This window comes from Papaver somniferum, chromosome 9, assembly GCF_003573695.1.
Source record: "Papaver somniferum cultivar HN1 chromosome 9, ASM357369v1, whole genome shotgun sequence".
NCBI classification, from domain to species: Eukaryota; Viridiplantae; Streptophyta; class Magnoliopsida; order Ranunculales; family Papaveraceae; genus Papaver; species Papaver somniferum.
In genome coordinates, this window is record NC_039366.1 from 131,881,315 (window position 1) to 131,898,170 (window position 16,856).

The 16,856-nt window shown below is 39.0% G+C and overlaps 2 protein-coding genes across 3 annotated transcripts; one reads left to right on the plus strand and one right to left on the minus strand.

Moving 5' to 3' along the window:
- The first annotated feature begins 2,823 nt into the window (after positions 1 to 2,823).
- On the plus strand, positions 2,824 to 5,062 carry LOC113313262 (CASP-like protein 5B2). Of its 2 annotated transcripts, XM_026562009.1 has the most exons (4): positions 2,824 to 3,266; positions 3,530 to 3,662; positions 4,558 to 4,660; positions 4,779 to 5,059. In XM_026562009.1, the coding sequence occupies exons 1-4, from the start codon at positions 3,136 to 3,138 to the stop codon at positions 4,814 to 4,816; spliced, it is 405 nt and encodes a 134-aa protein (XP_026417794.1). In that variant the 5' UTR covers positions 2,824 to 3,135; the 3' UTR covers positions 4,817 to 5,059. The 2 variants fall into 2 exon arrangements, with proteins under 2 accessions (XP_026417794.1, XP_026417793.1); XM_026562008.1 differs by having other exon boundaries at positions 4,558 to 5,062.
- Positions 5,063 to 5,302: 240 nt separating this feature from the next.
- On the minus strand, positions 5,303 to 8,402 carry LOC113313624 (mannose-1-phosphate guanylyltransferase 1-like). Its single transcript, XM_026562417.1, has 5 exons — positions 8,107 to 8,402; positions 6,941 to 7,071; positions 6,757 to 6,819; positions 6,381 to 6,620; positions 5,303 to 6,269 (listed from the first exon to the last, which is right to left on the minus strand). The coding sequence occupies exons 2-5, from the start codon at positions 7,049 to 7,051 to the stop codon at positions 5,598 to 5,600; spliced, it is 1,086 nt and encodes a 361-aa protein (XP_026418202.1). The 5' UTR covers positions 7,052 to 7,071; positions 8,107 to 8,402; the 3' UTR covers positions 5,303 to 5,597.
- Between the last annotated feature and the right edge of the window lie 8,454 nt (positions 8,403 to 16,856).

Sequence of the window (16,856 nt, forward strand, 5' to 3'; positions counted from 1 at the left end):
TGAAACTGCATCTGGTGAAATGGTAGCATTTTTCCATCAGCATGGATAAACATCCATTATTGATCCAACTAAAATGGATAAACTTGTACGGTTGATCCAACTGCAATGGATAAACTTCTACTGTTGATCCAACTAAAATGTATCAATTTCAGTTTTATGCCACTTAATGTTGATCCATCATCATGGATAAACATCCACTGTTGATCCAACTGAAATGGATAAACTACTGTTGTTGATACAAAATTATCTGAACCGACGGTGGCGGCAACGACGGTGGCGGTGGTTGATGCTATGGATTATTAATGGTGGTTGATGGTTTTGTTGGTGGATCTGAAACTGCAGCTGATGAAATGGTAGCATTTTTCCATCAGCATGGATAAACATCCATTGTTGATCCAACTGCAATGGATAAACTTCTACTATTGATCTAACTGCAATAAATAAACTTCTACTGTGAAATGTATCAATTTCAGTTTTATGCCACTTACTGTTGATTCATCATCACGGATAAACATCCACTGTTGATCCAACTGAAATGGATAAACATCCATTGTTGATCCAACTGAAATGGATCAACTACTATTATTGATACAAAAATATCTGTACCAGTGGTGGCGGCGGCGATGACGGTGGCGGCGACGTACTAGTGGTGGTGGAGGACTGTGGTGGTGTAATGGTGGTGGTAGAATGGTGGTAGAATATTGGTGGTGGTGGCGGTTGGTAGGTGGTGGTGGAATGGTAGTTGAATGTTGGTAGTGGTGGTGCTAGTGGTGGTGGTGGTGGTGAAGTGGTAGAGGAAGACATTTGTTCCATTTTGAAATAAAGAAAAAATATTACATGAGTGAGGGTATTAAGGTAATGTAATATTAAATGGATAAGGTTATAAAAAAGTAGGGACATATTTATTGTTGAATAAGGATGTATTTGTTGGGTTTGAAAAGGAAGGACATATAATTAAGGGCAATTCCTATGGCAATGGACAAAAACAAATTTGTTCAGCCAGGTGGATGGCCAAACTTGGTTTTCCACTATGGGAAACCACTGGGCGCTTGGCAAACATACGCGTGAACAAACCGCTGACTTGGGCGTTCGGACAAATGACTTGGGCGACAGGGACGCTGACGCCAAATTTCGGGATGTGTCGCGGGCGTTAGGAACGAAAACTCCAACGTTCGGATCCCTAACGCCTATAACTCCAACATTCGAATTCTTTGCCTATAAATTCCCTCTACTGATTTCATTTTCAGTCACAACATTTCACACCACTTCTATTTCCTTCTTCTAAAACTCTTCCAAAATCAAATATTTCGACTACGATATGCATTTAGCCAGAAGAGCGATAAACCACATAAAGAATAAAAGAGATCGAAAAGGTGAATCGTTACCGTTGCCTCACACAAATGTAGATTTTTCTCAAAATCGAGAAGAAGAGTTTAATAATCCAATCCCAGTTGCTGCTCCATTATTAGTTCCAGGTCATGTGTCGGGACATTATGAACGATCTGAGGAATATCATGTCACGAGAGGTGGATTTTCAAAATTAAATGTTGTTTATCTTTGTTTGCCGCCAGCCATCTGAGAAAGGGTTGACAGATATCCTTGGCATGCGCTTTATAGTATAGAGCCTAGATTACATAACAAAAAAAATTCCAAAAACAGTGGTAGAAAGGTGGTGGAAGACGACGCACACATTTCATTTTATGGATTTTGAAATTGGTAAGTTTCTTTAAGATAACTTAAATTAAAAATTTTAAATAATTAAATAATCGAAAGGATTAATCATAGTTGATATTATACTTGTAATAGGAATTACTCCCCTTGGTTCGTGTTTCATTTGTGGGATCCCAAGTGGGAGTGGAGACCCGCCACCATTCAACCAAAACGAATGGATCTTAAATAGTAAATGGGAGTTGAGTTGTTCCTCGTTTATGGAATCAGATATCTCTATTGATAAAATTCTGAAAGGAAATGGGATTAGATGTTCGGCCTTGAAGAGTTTCCTAATGAAACCCAAAAACCCAGAAGATGTAGATGACTATGATGAACTCGAAAGATTGTTTATCTTATGGGTACTGGGTCAGGTCTTTTTTCCAAACTCAACTTTTGTTGCTCATGTTGGTTGGTTTGAAGCATTACAAGATCTCGATAAAGCACCAGATTATGACTGGGGGTCTGCAATTTTAGGAGAATTGTACTTTGCGCTGGATAAAGCGTCCACGGGCGATAAAAACATCACTGGTATTTGGTTTATCATAGAGGTAAATATCAAAATTATTATTTTTAAAAACATAGTTTGCCGAAGCAAGCTGAGTAAATAAAAAAACATAGTTTCTGCAAATAGATTCATCTTCTTCTTTAGTATATGGAATTCGCCGAACTAACCGGGATCGAGACATGTTCAATCAAAGATTGAGAGTGAAGAGATGAATGTAGAATGTGTGAATTTAGAGTTCAAATGAGAAGTACTTATAGAAATCGAAAAATGTAGCCGTTGGGACGCTGAGCCGTTGGCGCCACCAACTCAAACGCTAGAGTTTCCCACAATGACGCTGGTGATTTAGCAGAAAACGCGCGTTTCTATTGAAAACGCATGCGTCATCCAGGATGTCGCCAGAATTATTTGGCATGGCGCGCGCCATTTAAGCATACGCGCGCCTGGTGGAGTGTCTCGACATCCATTTTCTACGTTTGTTCATGCCATAGTGGGATCAAAATGAACAACCTGTTTGTTCATTCCATATGAAATGCTCTAATATGCCCTTTCTTATATATATATATATATTAAAATGAAAGAGAAAAGGCTAAAGTTAAAAAGGATAAAAAGTCTCTCCACTAAATTACTTAATTTTGTAAAGCTTCTGCTGAAATGAAGAGAGAAAGTTGTAGGTAGGGTTCTAAAAACATCCCTACATTAAACTGTAAATCGTTTTTCAAATAAACAAAACCCAGTATCAAATTCATAGGGGTACAACCACAAGTCACCGAATTCCTCAACTAACAAGCTCTAAAATCACAGAATTCCTCCTTTGTTTAATGTAGTTTGGTTGAAAAGTTAGGGTTCTTTTCAGGTCCCTTTTATTGTGTTGTTGGGATCTGAGAGAAGCCTAGGTGGACCAGAGAGAGCGAGAGAAAGAGATGAAGAATTCGATTGGGGGACCAGGTTCTGTAAGTGGATTAATGTTAAGACTTGGGCAATGTTTGTTTGCATCAGCTTCAATTGGAGCTATGGTATCTGCTTCTGGATTTTCTAGTTACACTGCTTACTGGTATGCATTTCTTGGATCCCTCTAATTTGATAAATTTGTGATAATACTAATACCACTTTGATCCAAACATGTCTTTATCATATAGTCATGTAGATGAATTTCGGAAATTTAGAAGGTTATTTATGGCACTAGTGATCTAATGGTTCATTTACAGTCATTTGTGATTGTGTCGAAATATAGAAGACATAGCAGTTTTAGTGATTTTGAATGAGTCATGGTTCTTTATTTGTTATGTTGACAGTAATGTATATATTGTTGTTCAGCTATTTAATTGCTTCAATGGGTCTTCAAGTGCTTTGGAGCTTGGGACTCGCGTGCCTTGATATCTATGCTTTGAAGTTCAAGAGAGACCTCCAAAATCCTGTCGTCCTAAGCCTGTTTGCTGTGGGTGATTGGGTAAGTGCTATCTCCTCATTAACTCTGTTGGCTTTATATGTATTTGAGGTATTGGGATTTATGTTAATGAAGCTAACTTACACTGACTGAATTTATTAATGTAGAAGCTAGAACTTACCCTGACCTAGACTCGGGCTTGCTAGTGTTGACGCTAAAACTTTGATTGAACCAAAACCTGCCTTTGAACATAAAACCTGGAAGGGTTGCTAGCTGTGTAGTTTATGTCGTTAGGCGGCCCCTAGGTGGCCAAAGGGGACTAGTGCCTAGAAGGACAATGCGGATACCCCACTTGTTTCTCGAGAAGAGATGGGAAACACATTCAATCTCATTTGATTCAATTGTTGACTCAGCTCCTTGTTGTTTGAAGAAACCCTCCACTTCATTTTTTCTTTTTATGTTGGTCCAAAAAAACATTAGTCTTTTATCATGAAAAGCAGACATGATCCATTGACATTATCTTCCAATTCTAGCACTAATTTTTCTACGGAGACCACATGGAAACTAATTAGATAAGTAGGATGTTCTTCTCATCGGACACTACACTCTCATATAAAACGAGCGCATTTTGTGCCATTGCGGAATGTGTATCTTCTTCATCTATTGGATTGAATTTCAACGTTCAATCATTGGCCGTCCTGCCCATTAGCTGAGGCCTTTAACTTCACAGGTTGCTAGATGCTTCCTCCGTTCTTCTTGTACTTAATTTTCAAAATTTTGAGGAAAATTAGGAAATGTTAGTGGACACCAATGATTTTGACCAACTGAGCTTGTGTCTCTGCTTTGAAAATCTTATGTTGTGATCTGTTTTTCCTAAAACCAGTAGGATGACTTGCAACTTTTCTTTTTCACGTGAATTTGTTGTGTCATTGACTAATGTTTATTAGTTTAAGTACAGGTGACAGCCTTTTTATCACTAGCAGCAGCCTCCTCATCAGCGGGTGTTACGATTTTGTACTCCAGAGATTTGGATTTCTGCAGCTTACAGCAAATTCCCTGTAGTAGGTTCCAAATCTCAGTTGCTTTCTCATTTATCACTTGGTTTTTCATAGCAATATCGTCTTTAGTCATGTTTTGGATTTTGGGCTCCGTTTGAACCACTCGACTCTGTCCTGCTAGGCTGCAAAGGTGCATGCATCTCAGATACTGCTTCCTAGGCCGCCTCACCTTGTAAATTTCATTATGCTGTAACATATCAATCATACCCCAGTAGAAGGGATGTTTTCATTGAGGAGCCCATATGCGCTTATTGTGATATCCAATTTTGTTTGTTGTACATTTTCTTTTCGGGTGATATCCAATTTTGTTTGTTGTACATTTTCTCTTCGGGGAGGCGTTATATACAAACACTATGTTATTATTTGATGATATTTAAATATACTTTGAGTTGATTTTCACTAGCACTCACACCTTCAAATTTATCAATTCACGGTCGAGGTTCACAGTTTCCTCGTCTCTAAAGTTGATTACTATTGTCTCAAAAGCTTATTCTTTGAGAAGTCGATACCAAGAATCTTATAGCTGCAATTCTAGGCAGTGCAACCCAGTGGAGTTTCTGTCAGATATTTTAAACTAGCTAATGGAAAAAAAATCTTAAAATTAGTATTCCATCATGTCTGAAGCTAGCTCCATGTAAAGCTGAATTAGCAGAAGAAGCGGAAACCATTCACTGGATTATTTTTTAACTATACAACATAAAATTACACTTCAGGCTGGAAAACAACTTCGTAAAAAGTTAAAAACTGAACCTTACCATACGGCTGACTTTTGAATTTAAACACTAAAAAGTTTTATTTTTAGAAGACAGAAACAAAGAAAAAGAAAAATGACAGCCGCTCAGACATAGACTAACAAGTAACAACTCACACGATAAGACGGGGAAGGACACTGGACAATCTAACAACCTGAACAAAGTTGTCTGATATCTCTGGTTAAACATCACATAACGATTTCTGGATGCAGTATGCTACACTTGATTTCTTTGTGAGGCAGGACAACTCCTCCATTGCTGTAGATTTCATCACAGACATGAACATCCTCTCCAAGAATGGTCATGTTCTCGACCCGAGCCCACTCCCCAACAGTGGAGTGCCAGCCAATGATGCTACTTGAGATACATGAGTGCATTTTAACACGAGCTTCTGTCATTAAGGTACAGCAAGAAAGTCTCACCCCTGACTCCACTATACATCCTGGTCCTATCGCCACATCGGGTCCTATCAAACAGCCATCCTTAATGATGGCACTTTCATCGATTAAAACATTTCCAACTATATGGGATCCTGACGCTAACTTGGATGGAGATTTGTTGCGGATAGAGTCCAAATATAGCGATAGGCCTTTTATGTAATCTCTTGGTTGCCCAATATCCATCCAGAAGCCTGGTAAAACCATTGCGTAAAGATTCTGCTCTGCTGCGATTTTTGGAAACACTTCTTTCTCAATAGAGGTTGGCCTCAACTGGATCATATCAAGAACCGATGGGTTCAACAGGTAAATTCCAGCATTAATCTTGTTACCAACAAAGATTTTCGGCTTCTCTACAAACCTCTCAACCTTGCCTGTCGTCTCTTCCATTACCACAACACCATATTTTGATGGTTCTTCCACCTTTAAAGTACGATACAGGAATGAGAATTTATTTCTAAAAGTTTCAAAGTTCAAACTTAAAAACGAGGGAAATTATGCAAGAAAGTTTATGAACTAGTTCGTTCAACTTACCTTGGTTACCATAATTGAAGCCTCGCCTCCATGAGCTTTGTGGAATTCAATCATTTCTTTGAGTGGGTACTCACTAATAACATCACTATTGAGGACGAAGAATGGTTCCCTAGAGTCATCAACCAGCTTGTCCCTGGCCAGAGCCAAGGGACCTGCAGTGCCTAATGGTTCAGTCTCTTGCGAACAGGTAATCTTGATTCCCAGTTTTGCCTCGAAGTCTGTCAAGAAGTTTAGCATCACCTGGAAAACAGATGTTTACCATAAAAGGGTTCGTCAATATTTAATAGCTCCAAAAATCCTTCAGTAGGGATATTTTTAAGAGGCCTTATAGGAGAATGGAAGTAAGTTACGGCTGCTACTGCTGTGATCTTTTTACCTCTGGTTGATAATTGACGGCCAAAACCACTTCAGTCACTCCAATAGCCTTGAGAGCTTCAATCTGTACAACAAACCCAGATACGCAAATAAGAAGTTTAACGAACAGATTTTGTTCGTACTCCATCCATATAAGCACTTAAAAACTAAAGATTACAAAGAAGGCATGCATATAGAAAATAAACCTGATGCAAAATCATGGGTTTGTTAGCAAACTCAACCAGTGGCTTTGGAACGCTAAGTGTCAGTGGCCTCAACCGTGTTCCAAAACCTCCAACGAGAATAAGTGCCTTCATGTTGAAATAAAGATCGTCTCCTGTAGATTAAACAACTAGACTGTGAAGCAGTAGATCATTGCAAATTATCCAAGTGATCAGTTGGCATATATTTATGCAGGAAAAGGGGGAGATAGATACTTCGTCACGCAACTGTACAATTATAAACGTTAAGCAAATGAACAAACTTGTTCTCATCTGAACTATCAGAGCTGGCAAACATTAACAGCCGGGTGTCTTAATTTGACACGAATTCGGCCAGGTGCATTTGGAATAAAATAACACACATTGGTTCACAATTTGAACTGGAAACGGAAAATCTAAAGCCGCGCATCAAGGGAATTCTAGTCAAAAAGTTACAAACAGGTGTCTCAAGATGAATCATAACGTTAATAGCGTGTTTTCATCTTTTAGCGAGAAGAAGGGTACAAATTCCAGCTAAACCACAGGCTGGAATTGTAAATGAAGGTCCAGTCATTTTTGTATTCTGGAAAAGGTCTATCCAAATAAAACAGAAAAACTAAGCTACTTCGAATGTGCTCTCCAAATTTGATTGTCACTTGCATTAAAAGTTTCATTGGCAATGTAGCAAGTAATGGAAATGTATAGACATGCCAATACCTCATACATAATCAAATGGCCTGCAACAATTAAAACAAAAGAACTAAAAAACGAAATTCTAACGGGTACTGCCCAAATACACATGGGAGCCCCAAATGTAAACCCTAACCCCAAGCACTTGAACAAAAAGAGAGAAAGGACAGGAAATGAATTAGTACAATTTATGTATGATGCATCTCATCAAAATCACAAATCCTCCCAATAATGAGTCATTTACCTAAAGAAAAATCTACCCTCAACCATGCATATACACATCTTCCTAAAGAAGATTGGATCCAAAACAAATGAAAAGTAAATATCCAAAAAGAAAAATATTTCCAAACCTAGTAACCTACCAAATAGCTTATACAATTTATTGAAAACTTCACAAATAACACAAAATATCTCTCTAAAAGTACAAGAGCAATATTCTAATTTATGGAAGTAAAAATCAAGAATTTTCATTTGATCTTTACCTGGATTGATTTTTTAGCGGGAAACCCCAATGCTGCCTGTATAATTGCCCGAGGTTTCGCGAAGTACCCTAATTTTCCTTCACTTGAGGTTGACGCGAATTTATTGTATAAACGTATGCAAAAGAAAGCCAAAGACCAAATTCTATTGCAGGAATTAAGATGCCGGGGCCCGGGTGAAACTTAAAAGACCTACCTATCAATGATCATTTCAAAAATGCCATTCGAGGATCATTACAGCCTTCGATGGTGGTCTTAAAGAATCTTGCTGATATTCAATATATTAGCTGGGTCGAAGAGCTAACCTGGGAAGCAGAACTAGTCGAAAAATGTCTTTGGTTTTCAAGCCACTTGTGCTGCCATTACTGCATAGAGAATTCGGGAGAGATGTGAAGTTCCAAAACAAAACTCCAACCTGGCTAGCATTGACGTGGATTCGGGGACACGGTAATGACTAATGAGTACTTCACAACTCGCCAATTCTACTTTTTCACGTCAGCCATTCTAGACGACCCGTGGAAAAAATCACACAAAAAAACCCCTCTTCACGTATTTTTGGAATTTGTGGTCCCCAATGTGCCCGTCTATCGGGAATTTAGCAAGGGCTCACCTGTTTTGTGTCTGTCGGTTTAATTCGCTGTTTTTTTTGCTCGATTCACCGAGATTTTTTGTATTCATATTTACTACCTATAAAAGATTTTTTTTTCTTTAATACCTTTTTTCTATTAAATTATTATTATTGGATAAAGAGTATTATTACATTAACTAGTTGGAAGCCTAACAAGCTAAGCTCCAACAACGTACTGCATTAGCTAAACAGGTTGTCGAGCCTACCAGCGAGCCTCATGAGGAACCAACCAAGAGAACCGAAGTGGATAGGGGACTGATTATATCGCAAGGGGGCAAGCTAACTTTACTTTCCATGTCAAATTCTGCAATATTGCTCCATTGAGGACTAGAAACTGGGACTTCCTGGAGCGCATGAAACCTTTGTGAAACAGGGATGACCAGCTGAATTAGGTACCCGTTCTATTTATAAAATTAAATATTATCTCTTACGATGTGATAAAAGATAAATTACAATGATTCGTACAAAGTTTTTGTTGGTGACCTAGCAACAAGATGGGCTCCAACACCTTTTTGAATAGCAACACCCAACCTAAAAAAAAAAAAAACTTCATACACCACTACTAGTGTTAAAACTAGTAAAACAATTCTCCAATCTCTTACAAAAACACAAAGTATCCTCGCTGAGCTCCCCCAAGGTGGAGAAAGCAAGAACACCCAAACCATAACCATGCAAAATACACTTGTCTACGTATTTACTACGCTTACGCGATACAACATTCGAAATGGCTTGGCCTGGGACGAAAGCATTGTACCTTAACCAGCGAAAAGTGAGACAACTGTGACATCCATACAAACATCTTGACCATTCTCCCAATTATAAACAAGAATATCTACAGGGCGCAAATCTCTATTATCATCGAACCAAAATCCCAGAGCAACCTCCTTACGCGCAGGCACACCCGCCTTGTAACAAATGTCGACAATTACATCACGTACAAGGTCATGTCGAAATTTGGGACCAACATCGTTAACACAATGAAGTGCATGATCACCAAAAATATTCATATGTCTATTACAACTCGAGCATAAGCCATCCTCGACAAATAATGGAATACCAAGGCAATAACAAACTACAACTCTAAATTGTCTTGGACCAAGGCACTGATTCATCCCACTAATAGATACAGCTAATAAGTAATCATGTGCGTGCTTAATACGGTTACATTGCCACATGATTGAGTCTCTTGCAGACATACAAAATTGGATGGGGATTTGCTTCTTAACTACATCAAAATACTGGGAATACATAGAAGGGGGAAGTATCACCAACTCAATATTTAGAAGGCAATCCACATACCTGGATAAAGTTATGAAGAGCCGACTGATAAGAGGAACCTTTATCTGTGGGGAATAAGCTACCAAGAATCACTTTTTGCACTGAAACAGTCTGGCTCTGAGAAGCAAGAAAACAATAAGTACGTGTGCCTGCCATAGTGTAAATACCCAAGCCGCCATATTTGATAGGCATAGTAGATATTCTCTGTTGCAAAGGCCCAAAACCATCCCCATCTCCCGTGACTAAGAGTCTCAAACATTGAAATAAATGGTCATCAAAAAGATCCCTGACCTGTTGCAGTGCTTCCAAGTTGGTAGTACGCAATACAAAATATAATATAGACATACAAGTAAAATTGCGAAGTATCACTATGGAGTCTTTGAGTTTCTTTATGGAGGCCACTACCTGAACAGTCTTATTCACTCTGCTCAACACCATATCACTAATAAATTTCATATTCAAACTTACTAGTCCCCCAAAAAGCTTAACACCATTAACATGTGTACTAATCTCACTAGGGAATACACCTTCCCTGGTACTTCTGGATCAATGGAAGGCCAAAAGACCTCATTTTTCTTGATGTTGAGATGCAAACGTCTACCTGGCCCCTTGTGAAAAAGCGGGGGTCTAACAACACCACCCAATATTTCGCTTAGCAATCTGTATGGACAAACTCCAATATACTTTTTATGAGAATCAACTAGAAAGTTAGACTCAATCAATAAAAAGATATATCAAAGAGTTTATATCTCAATCTCTCGATTTGATCTTTACTCAAGCAAATGGAAATCTGCGAGTCTTTTGATAGGTGTTGTAAAGCACCTAATTTTATATCAATGTTTATGCTTTCTTTGTTATTTTTCTTGTGAAATACGTATCTTATGGTTGCTTATGAGTTATTAGGTGCAATGAACTCATTTGGAGCAAAAGAAGAAAGAAAACACTCTTTTGGAGCATAAGAAAAAAATGGTCATTTCACAGGCGAACACTATTCGGAGCTGAACCGAGCTTAAGGGGCAACTCGATTTGGAGAGGTATTAAAGACAAGACAGTTTACGTTAGGGGGTTGCCATATGGGTGGTTTTAATCTAAAAGTGTTGGGTGTCATTATCCGCCCTTCTTCTTACACCTAGTCGAGATTTGTGTTCTTCCCCAATCTCATATTTCTCAAGAGAGATTTTGAAAGAGAGAGATGAGAGCTGCTCCCGTTGAAAGAGTGCTTAATGGTGAGGTTTAATCGAGATTTACATTGGGTTCGAATCTGCTGATGGTCTATCTGAGAGTTGAAGAAGACAACTTTGTGCTGTTGAAATCAACGAGATGAAGTAGATCCAAGGGCAATTGAGGATCTCAGGGAACAATTAGGGTTTGTGAGAATAACAAGGCAATGACTGGGTTGATGCTGAAATTGGAGTTGCTGCAAGAATAAGAATGAAAGGAATGAGTTATATTTCGAATTTGTGGGGTTTTGAACAAGAAATTCAGGGAAGAAGAGATGAATGAAATGGAGTTAGGGCTTACAGGAAATGTTGTTGCAGCTCTTGACTGAAGCTGTAAACAATGGTAGAAAGATGATCTTGAAGTTGGGTATGAATCAAATGTCAGTTTTGGTTCGAAATTGTTGTGGATTTGAGAAGGTTGAGCTGCTGCCATAGCCTTGCGCTGCAGAGACTGGAGATGAAATTGGTGTCGATTTGGTGTTGCAGAGATGGGTATGTTGAGTTTTAATCTGAAAGTGCAGGTAAATAAGATGAGCTTTGAACTGAGAAGACGTATTGCAGTCTTTGATGTTTCAGTTCATGGCTGAGAAGATGATGGTATTGAACAGTTCAGTTGCAGGTCAACAAGAAGAAGCTGTAGAATTTCAAGGTTGTGATGTAGCTGTACGTGGGAGTCCAAGTGAAGATTGTGTTGCAGAGTCAGTTGCAAGCTTGCTGGTGAAGATAAGAAGGTATTACAGGTGTTGATTCTGGTGGAGATCAAATGAGGTTGTGTTGGTATTGTCTATGTATAAGCTGTATTATGCAGAGATCATGGAGCTGTAAATGGAATTGTAGTGAGCTAGATGGAGGAGAAAAGGGGTTTGTTGGTACTGTGGTACTTTAGGCTTGAAATGCAGGTGGTACTGGTTGAATTGGTAATGGGCTTGAATGGTTCTTCAAATGAAGGATAGGGCGTTAAATGGATGAACTTTGGCGGAATGGTTGATGCAGTTGGAATGGGTTGAAGCACCAGCTGAGACTGGGACTATGATGCCATTTGAGATAACTGGTGGTGCTACTGCTGGTTATGGAGGCAGTAAAGAAGCTGAGAAGATGCAAGCAGTGATGGGAAGCTGGGAGAAGAACTGGTAACAGGTATTGGTGGTGCCATTGTCATGGAATAGAGATGATGGGTTTGCCAATGAAATGAGATTTCAGGAAATGGTGATTTGTGCAGAAAATGGGTTGTGCTTGGTGTTGGTGGTGTTCTGAAAAGGATATGGATATGCAACTGAAGGATGATGCAGTTTTGCAGCTGGCAGTGATGCACAATGATTGTGCATCACATGATGGCTTGCCAAGAAGCAGTGAGGTACAATGATTGTACACCACATGTTGAGTAGCAAGAAGCAGTGAAGCACAATGATGGTGCACCACAAGAGGAGCTGTGATGCACAATCATTGTGCAACAGCAAGCTTTGGCCAATGAGATGGCCTAGGCTTTGGCAACTCAGATGGGTCATTAGCTAACTCAGTTGACTTCCCGAGTTGACCTGGTGACCGGACGGACTTTGCCGGTCACCTGAGACGTTTTCCAGTGACTTTTCCGGCCAATTTCCGGCGACGATTTTGGACATATTTTCTGCATGGGTTTTTCTCACTTATGGGCTTGGTGGACATCTTGTTATTGGACTTTGGGCGCTTTTGAAGACTTGACCTAATTTTGGAAGGGAGAAAAGGTACAAAAAGAAAAGTTTTCTACTTTCTTAAGATATCACGTATTATTCTTGGAGCTTTGGAGATAGCTACAACTAGGGTTTGCTTTCGTTTTTATTTTTCATCTTCTTCAATTCTTTTATGATTAAAATTATGATGAACACAATTATTATGAGTAACTAAACTCAATTATTGGTTATGGGATAAAAGTTGATTTCTCAAGCATGAGATTTGATTCAATGAATTAGTTTTGTCTCAATATTTTATTGTTTTTGATTCATGGTTAATATTGTTTTATGATTTGAATGCTAGTTTGGTTGAGTCCGGAATCAATCCGATTTTTATTCATCTCTATTGCTAGATTAGGGTTTTCAATACAAAATAGTTGTTTATCCCTGATTCTAAGTAGCATAGTGTCATTATTACTTGTAGTGATACATCTTTTTAATTGCATATGAATCTTAACCTTTGTTAAAACGAATTAGTGCTTTTACACATTTTGTTTGCATTGATTAGTCTTATTTCACAGAACTTATTGCTCTTAGGGAGTTAAAATTAATTGTGCTTTTACACTTTAGGTTGCTTTCTAGGTAGATTTCACAATAGCATCTTTTAATGTTGTTTGTGATAAAATCGGGAAATAAACGGGATACTCTTGCGTTCAAGATATCCTAGGACTTCTAATAGATGAGAGATTAAATTTCAATTCTAGTCATTGATGAAAATACATGTTTGTGAATGATACTATCCCATGACCAATATCTTCTCATTATTGATTATTCAAGTTATTTTATTGCTTTCAATTACTTTTATTGCTTTGTTTATTTAGATAAAACAACCCCCCTTTGGTTACTAAGAAACTGAAAATTGATAACAACAAAAGCCTCTATGTGGGAACGAACTCTTTCTTATCGCGTACTATATTTATATTTAGTTGAGTGAGAAAGTGAACTATATTTGCATGGCTGACAAACGGTCAAATTTTGGCGCCGCTGCCGGGGAGGCATACTGCTTGTTATTAAGTTTTCAGTTTGTTGTCATCGTTTCTGCTTCCATTCTTGTTTTCAGTTTGCTGTCACCATTTCTGTTTTTTCAGTTTGTTGTTATCATTTCTGCTTTCATATTTGCTTTCTGTTTCTTGTCTTGTTTCTAACTTGTTTGCGAGAATTGTTTTCAGGTGCCTAATCCCTGGCTTCTAAGGATTGGAACTATCCAAGGTGCGGGATATCAACTCGAAGAGACACAATACTCCAACCAAGTCAAGACACGGCGGGAGAACAGGAGCCAGAAGTGGAAGAAGAGTTACAACTAGGAGAAGAACAAGAGGTTCCATTTGTAGAAGAACCACTAGTTGAACAACAAGAAGAAGAAGCAATGGGTGATGCAAGTCGTACACTCAAGGACTTGGCTTCGCATAGGCTTGATGCACAACGGTGGTGTATTGAGACAAACTCAACCTTCGAGATCAAGCCGGGGTTGCTTAGAGAGTTGCCAAAGTTCCATGGCATGGTGAATGAAGATCCAAACAAGCATCTTATGGAATTCATTACCATTGTCAATGCTATGCTACCAGCGGAGACTGAAGCCGATGGTGCAATGTTGAAGGTTTTTCCATTTTCTATGATGGATAACGCTAAGGATTGGTTGTACTCTTTGCCATCCGGAAGCGTCACTACTTGGAACGGGTTGAAGAAACTCTTTCTAGAGAGGTATTTTCCTGCGTCAAAGGCTACTCAAATTCGCAAAGAGATATGTGGGATAAAGCAAAACATTGGAGAATCTTTATATGAATGTTGGGAGCGATACAAGCGATTGGTGGCAAGCTGTCCACACCATCAAATCAGTAATGCTATGATAATCCAATACTTCTACGAAGGTCTCCAATCAAGTGATAGATATCTTCTCGATGCAGCGAGTGGTGGTGCACTAGTGAACAAGACGGTGGCTGAAGCTACCGAATTGATTGAAAGCATGGGTGCAAACTCGCAATAATTCTACACAAGAGGTGAACCAATTAGGCGAGTGCATGAAGTTATGGAGTCGTCATCACACCGTGATCAGAGGATGGATAACATGGAGCAGATGATGCAAAAGATGGTTGCGGTTATTTTACCTTCATATGGTGAAGAGTTGGAGCAAGCTAGTGCGTTTTTCCCAATCAACAAAGACGGTATGATCCCTACTCCAACATTTACAATCCGGGATGGAGAGATCACCTAACTTTAGCTATGCAAACAAGCAAGGCGCGGTTCAACAACCAACTTTCAACCGTTCGGGTGGATTTCAACCACAACAACAACAATTCCATCCGCAACCTCAACAATTTCAGCAACCACAAAAATCGATGCAAAGTCAAGGTTCCGATATCGATACAAATCTTCAAACTTTTATGCAAGGCATTTCTACCATGTTTAAGGAAAGTCAACAAGAAACAAAGAGTGCTATCAAGGAGTTGCAGACACAAATGGGCTCCATGGCGGTTGATATAAACAAGTTGAAGGCACAAAATAGTGGGAAACTCCCTTCTCAACCTATCAACCCAAAAGAGGGTGTTAATGCTATTACGTTGAGAAGTGGTACACAACTTGTGCAACCCGAAGTTACTGATTCGGGCAAGGTGAAAACACCAAAGGAGCCGGTTTTGGAGGAAAAGAGGGATGAAATTCCCCAAACACCCGAGGTACCTATTCCTAACTGTAAAACTCCGGTTTCTACTTATATTCCTCCTTTACCTTTTCCTCGCAGGTTTGCAAAATCCAAGATGGAGGAACTAGAAAAGGAAATTTTAAATGTTCTAAAGAAGATTCATGTGAACATACCGCTCATTGATGCTATCAAGCAAATGCCGAAGTATGCAAAGGTGCTGAAGGACTTGTGTACCAATAAGAGAAAGCTTAAAGATAATGAAATACTAAGTGTGTGGGAGAATGCTTCGGCAATCTTACAACACAAACTCCCACTGAAGTGTAAGGATCCCGGTAGCTTTGATATTCCCGTCACAATTGGTAACACTACTTTTAACAAAGCTATGTTGGATTTAGGTGCATCCGTAAATGTTATGCCTGCATCTATGTACAATTCACTTGAGTTAGGTCCTCTTAAAAAGGCTGGAATTGTATTGCAATTAGTCGATCGTTCTAATGTTTACCCAATGGGTATTGTTGAGGATGTTCTTGTGCAGGTTAATCAATTAGTATTTCCAGCTGACTTTTGTATGTTAGAAATGGATGAAGGTTCACCGGACTCGTCTCTTCCATTGCTACTTGGGCGTCCCTTCATGAAAACGGCGAAAACCATTATTGATGTGCATAAGGGAACGGTAACTATGGAGTTTGATGGAGAAATAATATGTTTCAACATTTTCGAGACGATGAGATATTCTAGCGATGTCCACTCTTGTTTCTCCATTGATGTTATGGATACATTGGCACGACAAGTGTTTGAATTGAATGGTGATGATGCTTTGGAAACTGTTTTGACTACATCCATGGATAATGGTGTAGAGTGTGGTAATGAAGTCAAGGAAGCCCTTGGTGATCTTAATTCACTACAAGGATTCCCGAAAACTCATAATATCTCTTTTATTTCTTTACCTTGCAGTGATGAAAAGATTGTACCTTCAATTGTTAAATCTCCAAAGTTAGAATTGAAACCTCTTCCCAATCACTTAAAGTACTTGTATTTGGGTGAAAAGGAAGATTTACATGTGATTGTTTCTAACAAGCTTAGTGAATTACAGGAGAAAAAACTTTTAAGGGTGCTAAGGAAGTACAAGACGGCCATAGGATGGACAATTGCCGATATCAAGGGTATAAGCCCTGCCGTATATATGCATAAGATTCGTTTGGGGACGATGCAAAGCCTACAAGGGAAGCGCAACGTCGTTTGAACCCTCCCATGATGGAAGTTGTGAAAAGGGAGATACTTAA